An 8,715-nucleotide genomic window follows, 5' to 3' on the forward strand; every position below is an offset into this window, starting at 1 on the left:
AAAAGAGGGGGGGGGAGGGGGCTGGCTTTGGTGACGTAAATCTGTAGGCTGACTTAACTAGGCAAAGGTCGACTTTCGATGCGAGCGGATGTGACGTTAGCCTATGTCATCGTACTCCCTTCCCTCCCCCTCCCCGGTCTGTTTTTTTTTTTTCAAAATTTAAATCTAAGTCTTCATAACACCGAAGAGATTCAGTTTTAACTCATTTGATCAGTGGGAGTTTGGTATAGTAAATTTTTTTTTATCAGTAAGAGGTCTACTATTCATTACGTTATTAAAGACCTTACGAAGGAAAGCAAGCTTATAGACGAACGCAGTTCTCTTAGATTAACAATGACATTGAACAATGATAGGAAAACAACAACAATGGAATGTTAAAATGGCCTTGATGGAGTGTTTTGGGGGTGGAAAAGGTGTGTGTGTGTGTGTGTGTGTGTGTGTGTGTGTTTGGAGGGGGGAGGGCTTAATGTTTGTAATAAAGAACCCTTTTTAGACAAGAAAAATGGAAGTCATATTGCACTGAGTTACAGGGGTAAATATCAATTATAATAGTCACCCCGCAACTTTGCTACGTATATATGACATAGTCAGAGATCGCGGCTCAAAACGACAAGTCTTTCGGTCCTTTGAACTCTCGCTGTCACGGAAGTCCCCGGTTTCTGCCCAGGCCTAGTCCGTGTCCAAGGCAAATCCGAGGAAAATAGCTGAGCAAAACATCAATACAACCTTTTCACGTTACGATGTCCGAGTTGTGATCAAATTTTCAACTCTTCTCGACATGTCAGCAGTTGAAACCCATGGTGGTCTATGCAAAGCAATAGGGAATAATGCCCCATCAATTCAAACAGTAAGAAAATGGATCAGGGAGGTTGAAGGTTTGAGGTCTGACGTGAAATATGAAACGCACGCTGGGAAGTCTCCCCCCCCCCCTCCCAGTCGTTGTTTGTGGCGACAATGTAGGGAGAATTGCAGCTGTTGCGGAGGAAGATAATAGAAGAACATGTAGGGAAATAAGTAAAATAGTCGGCATATCCAGTGCCACAGTTCACCGAATATTAATCAACGGTCTTGGAAAAAAAAGTGTTTGCAAAATGGGTGCCCCATTTGCTGACACCAGAGCAGACACAGGTCCGTGCTCAAGCGGCGCGGCGCTTTTTGACGCGTGTTCAGCAAGAGGGTTTAAAGTTTCTTAATAAAATCATCACTGGCGATGGAACTTGGGTGTACTCATTTGATCCCGAATTGAAAAGACAGTCGGCTGTGTGGCTTGATTCTGATGAGCCGAGACCAAAGAAAGCCCATAGAAAACACGGGGAGGGAAAGGTGATGCACATTGGGGTTTTTTTCGACATGAATGGCATCATACTGAGCTGGCCAATCCTACCTGGTGTAACTGTCAATGGTGGCTACTACAGGTTCGTCCTCAAAGACAAGCTGAGACCTGCGATCCAGAAAAAAGACCCGCTTTGCTTGAAGAAGGCGTCATCCTGCATCATGACAACGCGCCTGTTCACAAGTCCAGAGTTGTGCACGAGCTTTCCGAGGGCTACTCGTGGGAATCATTGGAACTCCCACTCTATTCGCCCGATCTCGCCCCATGCGACTTCCACCTTTTCCCCAAGGTGAAAGAAATGCTTCGGGGTCGGCGATTTGAGAATTAACGGGGACCAGATTCAAGAGGCTATGAGAAATGCAATCATGACCTTGGACAAACGCTCACTGACTTCTGTTTTTGACCGCTGGGTACATTGAATGGAGAAATGTCTGGAACTTGATGGTTTATACGTTGAATAGGTATTTGAATAAGATTTCTGTTGATACCAACTACAAGGTGATTTATGATTATTTGTGAAGGCAGCATGACAGGCAAATGTTATTCTGAGACAGACCTCGTATATCGCTCTGTTTTGAAGCAGACTGTCGTAATAAAAATAATTATTCTTATGCTCCTAGCAGATCTTGCTTTTGCTGCAAAAACAGGTGCTCATTATAACTAGTGTCTTCAACAGGACACGTGCTGCTTGCTCGAGAGTTTGTTCTGAACTGCACTGCCGGAATTCGAGAGTGATCATGAGAAAAACAAATTTTAATGGTCACGTGATGTACACAGACATAAAGGACATAACTCGTTTAATACAACAGTTACTCTCTCCTAACACTATATCACAATAACTTTCAAAAATTGATTTATATTTACGAAGATAGCCTTGCAATACGTTGTGTCAACGTTCTACGACGGTTCAATACACCATTGGAATGCTCTAGCGCACGTATCGCTACCTCACTCACGTTTTCTCTATGTACATGACGTTCTCAGTGACCTTACATGTAATTTCAACTGTCTTCAGGTCCAAGAGGAGATGGAACGCGTGCGCTCACGCTACACCACATGCTGCCGGGAGATGGACGACCTCAAACGGAAGATCAACCAGAAGGATGACGCAATTTCCTGCTATGAGAGTCAGCTCGAGGAGATCCGATATGTACGTAAAAGCTTTATGGATTTTTTTAAAAATGTGAATCATTCTGGCGAAACCAGGCGCTCGTCAAAAACATGAAATCGAAGAAACTGGTACTTTTTCTGTCCGTTTGGCAAATTTTGTTCTTTGATTCAACACCCTTACGGTCCATTTAACAACACATTTCTTTGTGGATTTTACTTTAAAAAATGTTGATTTAAGGTAAAAAAGAAAAAAAAAATATGTGAGGCAGCGTGGTGGAATCAGGCTCTCGTCAATTTTTGGGCATGTAGAGTTATTGATATCATCTCAAAGCTTGTTCATTTGTCTTTATTTGGATGCAAAAAATATCCATTAATCTTGAATACAAGTCGAGATATTTGCAAAAGAATGAGGAATGAGGTGGGGGTCATCTGTTTTCAGAGGTAAAATTAATGAGAAGATGGCGCCAAAGATTAGTTATTTCCTTAGCTTAAGAGTCCGTGGTAACTGAAAATTTACATTTTTTATGCCTTTAATCAACGCTTTTCAGAAAAATCCACACAGAAATGAGTTCTTTAATGGGCATGAAAGGTGTTCACCCAAAAAACAAAAATTTGATAAAAATTCACAAACCTGCGGAAAAATGCAAGTTTCTTCACTTTGATTATTTTGACGATAGCCTGATTCCACCACGCTGCCTCACATAATATTATGCAGTTTCTAAGGACTCTTAAGCTTTAGAAGTCGCCAAACGTTGGTCGCCATTTTCTTGCTAATTTTACCTCCATAACCAGGCGACCCTCACCCCCTTCAATGGCAAATATCTCGACTTTAATTCATGATAGATGAGTAGTTTTTTCACCGAAACCAAAACAAATGAAGAGTCTTTACAATGATACCTTCTCTTCGCCGATGATGCTGCGTTTGTTGCTCACAGTGAATCAACCCTACAAGCAATTATGGACCGCAAGGTCTTCAGCTTGGTCATCAGTGTTGAGAAAACAGTTATCTTTACTCAGGAATGTGCCGAGCAGAGCCGTATTTGGCTGAACGACAAGGAAATTGAGACAGTGGACAAGTTCTGTTACTTGGAATCTACCATCAGCTCCATTACATCACTTTGTGAAAGCAGAAACAACTTTTGAAAGATTGACAAAACAAGCATAATGTGAAAACAAAGATCAAGATTTATGGAGAATGTGTCCTCAGCACACTCCTTTATGGATCTGAAACATGGATCTTGTAAGTAGTCAAGAAAAGCTCCTCGACATTTTCCATCACAGATGCTGCCGCAAGATCTTAGGCATTTTGAGGCATAACAATGTTACCAATGTTGAAGTTCTGGCCAGGGCAAACCCCCAGAGGATGACAACTATTCTGTGTTTAGGGGGGGGGGGGGAGGGGAGTCCCGATTCGGCTCAAAATTATGGAATTTGAGTTGTAGGCATTTTTTCTGCCTCAGCCTCTCCTACAACTATTTCATTGCCTAAGAACGCCAAAATTCCTTATTTCTTCCCATAATGGGCATGTTTGTCACCACCGTTTCCAGACAGTGGACAAGTTCTGTTACTTGGGATCTACCATCAGCTCCATTACATCACTTTGTGAAAGCAGAAACAACTTTTGAAAGATTGACAAAACGAGCATTTGAAAACAAAGATCAAGATTTATGGAGCATGTGTCCTCAGCACACTCCTTTATATAATAAATTATATCAATAAATTTTTGTTGGTGGTGTCTGGAGTGTTTAGTTTAGTTTTAGTAGAGGTTGTACGGCGCTTGCAACTGCATATGGTCAAATGAGCGATTAGAGGTGTTTCAAGGGAGTAACAAACATAAAAAAGAAGAAGGAGAGATAAGGACTATAGAAGTTTGATAGGAAAGAAAGAGCAGACCACACCAGAGCACCCGCCAACCACCCACTGGAGTGTCTGGAGTGTGGATTTTCACGGAATTTTTGTAAACTAGAATACTACCTCAGGAAAATAATTCATTAAAAAATGTTCTAATACGTTTCGGAAAAAATCAACCTACAAATTTTTAGATCTAATGTTTGTTAACATACATGCAAAAATCCGATTAATTTCCATGGACAATAAGTGCTGTATTCCTTATATAAGACATGTCAACAAAATCCAAAATTTAAAAAAATTAAATTTGATTTCGGATTTTAAGACTCCTTACTATGCTTGTTATATGTGTGAAAAATTGTAAAATGTGGTCGGCTAATAGACAAGATAGCCTTCAGGTGTAGCTCCCCCGCCCCATTTTAAGAAGAAGATCTCCATGTCAGCAGAATGGACTACAACCGGATTCCAAGGCAACTTCTCTTTGGAGAACTTTCCCAGTAAGAGAGGCCAAGAGGAAGGCCAAAATTGAGGTACAAAGTTTCCTGCTTTAACAGCCTATCTAAGTTTGGAGTAGATATCAGCACCTGGGAAGAAATAGCTGAAGACAAGAAAACATGGAGGAAAATGATAAACGAAAGAACTAAAATGCTAGAGAGCAACCCCAGAAACAACCAGGTTGAGAAGCCCCAACGACCAAAGGAAAACAGCGGACATACAGAGCTTTGGTCCACCTCACTGACAAGCAAGCACTGCGACAGAATCTGTGCTTCAAACATAGGAAGAATTAGCGATGAAAGAAGCTGCATAAAGACAACCTTGATATTATCGTAAGCTAAATTGACCGTCTGCATGGACGAAAGAGCCGAAAACACAATGATACCAATAACTTCACATTTCCAAAAATTGACGAGCGCCTGATTCCACTGCGTCGCGTCACAAATATTTCTAACTCATTGGGGACGCGCATTTTGGTCATTCAGTGAAGTTTAAAGACACTATAAAGAAACTCTAGAATCTACTTGTTTATTCAAAAAGATTTTTTTTCTTGCTGCTGAAACTTCACAGAGCAGACAACAGCTTGCATATTATGAAATACGCAAGTTTGTGTTTCAGATTTGTGTGTGATGGTTTGAAATGCTCCTCACCATTAGCTTTGGTCTGCTGACAATCGTCTGTATGTGTCCGGTACGATCTTAAAGAGTTATAGGGGGTGCCCACATACGCGATCGGGTCGGTTCGCTTTCTTGTGGTTTCAGTGCACACTATAACCCCACCGCGATTGTACCTGGCGAGCTGGAAGTTAAAGTAGAGAAACCTTTAATCTACATGCGACTACCCAGAGGGCGTAAACCGAGCTACGATTGGCTGAACATTTGACCCATGAATACATAAAATAGGCTACGGTACTCTTAGACTTCCCGCACTCCCCCCTCACTCTCTCTCTCTCTATCTCTCTCTCTCCTCTCTCTCTCTCTCTAAATCTCTCTCTCTCTCTCTCTGCATGTGTGTGTGTGTGTGTGTGTGTGTGTGTGTGTGTGTGTGTGTGTGTGTGTGTGTGTGCGTGAGTGCCTGCTTGCTTGCTTGCTTTAGTGTCTCTCTCCTGTCTTGTCTATTTTTCACTTCCCATATCAGAGACCTAGATAAATCTAATCTAGGTCTCTGCATACTATATCCTTCAACTTATGTCTCTCCCTCCCTGTCACTCTCACCACCCTCCCTTTGTAGTGCTCTTCCTCCTTCTTCTTATTCGTCTCCATGAGACCGAAACCTGGAATTCCCAGAGTACCTACTTAGTGTGTTCATGGGTCAAAATGGACACGTGGCTGAGACTTGCTGCAAACCACCCGATCGCGCTATTCGCAGGGCTGAAAACAAACGCGTTTGTTTTTCTAGGTCACCGACCGAATCGATCGGTTCGTGCCAAAATGGCCGTTTTGCACCTTCAATTTGGCTACCCCCGACTATCCGATGGACCCGACCCCATCCGACCCGACCCGATCGCGTTTGTGGGCACCCCCTATTAGGCCAGTCCCAGAGGAGCTCTAAACTCTGTAGGTCTGACCTGTAGCTGGCCAAGCGCACGCCGTCTGCGTGTCAGCACAGCCGCACTGGGCTAGAAGCACACAGGCCTACGAATGTAAACAAACAGTCGAAACTAGGTCAACCTCTCGAATAGAAATTTTAATGTAGGATAAAGAGCATTTTTTGGGATTTTGTGGTCAAGTGTTGAGGCTAACATCAATATCTAATAGTAAAGCACCTGATAATATTTACTTCTTGCTGATTTTGATATCTGTGAAGAATCTTAGTCGCAAATAAACATGAAGCGAGGCTGTGTGCGACACATGTCCGGTCGCAAATAAACACGAAACGAGGCTGTGTGCGACACATGTCCGACGTGTCTTACAACACTGTTGAATAGCACGTCTGATGTGTTACGCAGCTCAGCGGACCACAGACAGACCAAACAGCGACGCTGCTCAGTCACACGATAATGTATAGGTTCATTTGCTCGGTGCGAGCTATGCGAGCTACAGGTCAGACCTACAGAGCCACTCTGGGACCGGTGTCACAGGATATTTCGGAACCGGTCAAATAGGAACCATTCCGATTCATCCTGGCCCTGGTGGCAGGATTTTTGGGAACAACTCCGATTAGTCCTGACTGTAGTGGAAGGATATTTGGGAGCCACCAGGATATTTCGGAACCGACTAGAAGGTCATTAGCCCACATGAAATTTTGACTTTATGACTTTTTCTAAACAGATTTTGTGGCCGCTTTGATGAGGTTGGGCAATAAATCTATTCTCACTTTAGTAGGATAAAGCTTATTAAAATACTAGTTTATAGTCCAAGGGACACGTTCAAGTAATTAAATATAAGCTGTTAATTAAGCATTGTTTGCCCTTGTGAAGAGCAGCAGAAAGTAATGATCAGCAATATTCTATATTTGCATCATTCCATGTCAAAATTCCCCCATATGGACCTTACAGACGCACCAGCCAACTACAAATCACGTCAACCCAAATATCTGTGAAATGGAGAGTGAGAGAGAAGTGCTACATGACGGGAGTAGGCCTATTGTTTTTGATATCTCAGATCATATCTGGGAACAGTTAAATGAAGACAAAGAAGTGGAAATTTCTGTGCCAAGCCAGCCTGTATCCAGTGATTTCAGCGAACAGAAGGCCAGTGGTTCAATTACATCCACTACTGGTACTGAGTATTCTCTCTCTCTCTCTCTCTCTCTCTCTCTCTCTCTCTCTCTCTCTCTCTCTCTCTCTCTCTCTCTCTCTCTCTCTCACCTGCAGGGGCGAAGGATGAACCATCAGTTCGGGCACGCAAAAATTAAAGAAAATTTGCGGTTTGGTCCATTTAATAGCTTTCTTATAGGCCTACAACCATATTTTGCTTTGCAGAACAATCTAAACTCAGGGTACCTAACTTTTCACCCATTCCCTTCCATATCGTCCCTTCAATCACTAGAACTAAATGTAGGCCAAGAATCTACAAAGCCTAGATAGATTGACCCCCAACGACACAGTTGCATACCCAGAGACACAAAGTTCAAAGCTCGATTTTCTGTTCATTGAACTTGATTTGGTGAATGTTTTGGTTTAGACATGAAAAGCAACCTATTTTCTCCAGAAACCAGTCTCTTTTCACATCAGGGATGGTCTTTTTTCATTAGATATTGAGGCCTTGTGGCCTCTGGGGGTACGTGGCCGCTGGGGGTACATTCACTATAGATCAATAAGGTAAGATATCAACTTGCATTAGGGTTGTGTTGTTAGTATTAATAATCTAATATAATGCTTTAAAATGAGTAGATCTAGCTGGCTGTGGATCTACTAGATATAATATTTAGACCTAGATCTAGATTAGATCTTAGAGGCTAGGATCTACTGCACAACAAACCTGAGTGGGATGACATCTCAGAAGAGGAGGCGCGCAACCTGGAGAAGCAACTTGAATCTGAACAACAGGAAGTCAGCCAAAAGGAGGTTTTCGAGTCAGCAAAGGCCATCCGTGAAGATATGTTCAAAACTGTGTCCCAGAATATTGCCAAGGAGCAGAGCGTCCAGAAGGACTATTTTGATAGAAGACACCAGGCACATAAGCCCCTTGAAGTGGGTACCAAGGTTATGAAGTGGAACATGATGCACGCCGGCAAGAAGGGTGGCAAAATGGACTACCAATTCAAGGGGCCCTACACAATTGTGTCTGTGGATGCCAAGAAATCTAGATGCACGCTGATGACTGAAGAGGGTAAGGTACTGGCCCAACAGGTGAATGCAAGCAACCTGAAATTGTACCACAACCCAGTGGAAGAGTTCCCCCATATGGACCTTACAGACGCACCAGCCAACTACAAATCACGTCAACCCAAAAGGAGACCTGCTTCAGTCTTCGCCTCTTCTCAAG

At 42.7% G+C, this 8,715-nt stretch overlaps 1 protein-coding gene across 1 annotated transcript in view; it reads left to right on the forward strand.

The window, feature by feature from the left end:
• The window catches only part of LOC101862228 (coiled-coil domain-containing protein 18), a gene marked incomplete at its 3' end in the record, with an annotated part of 139,162 nt that overhangs the window by 51,127 nt on the left and 79,320 nt on the right, over window positions 1–8,715 (forward strand). Inside the window, 1 exon segment of the mRNA XM_013089798.2 lies at window positions 2,349–2,483. Coding sequence (XP_012945252.1) covers window positions 2,349–2,483 — 135 coding nt within the window.

This window comes from Aplysia californica, unplaced genomic scaffold (genome assembly GCF_000002075.1).
Source record: "Aplysia californica isolate F4 #8 unplaced genomic scaffold, AplCal3.0 scaffold01050, whole genome shotgun sequence".
Taxonomy (NCBI): Eukaryota; Metazoa; Mollusca; class Gastropoda; order Aplysiida; family Aplysiidae; genus Aplysia; species Aplysia californica.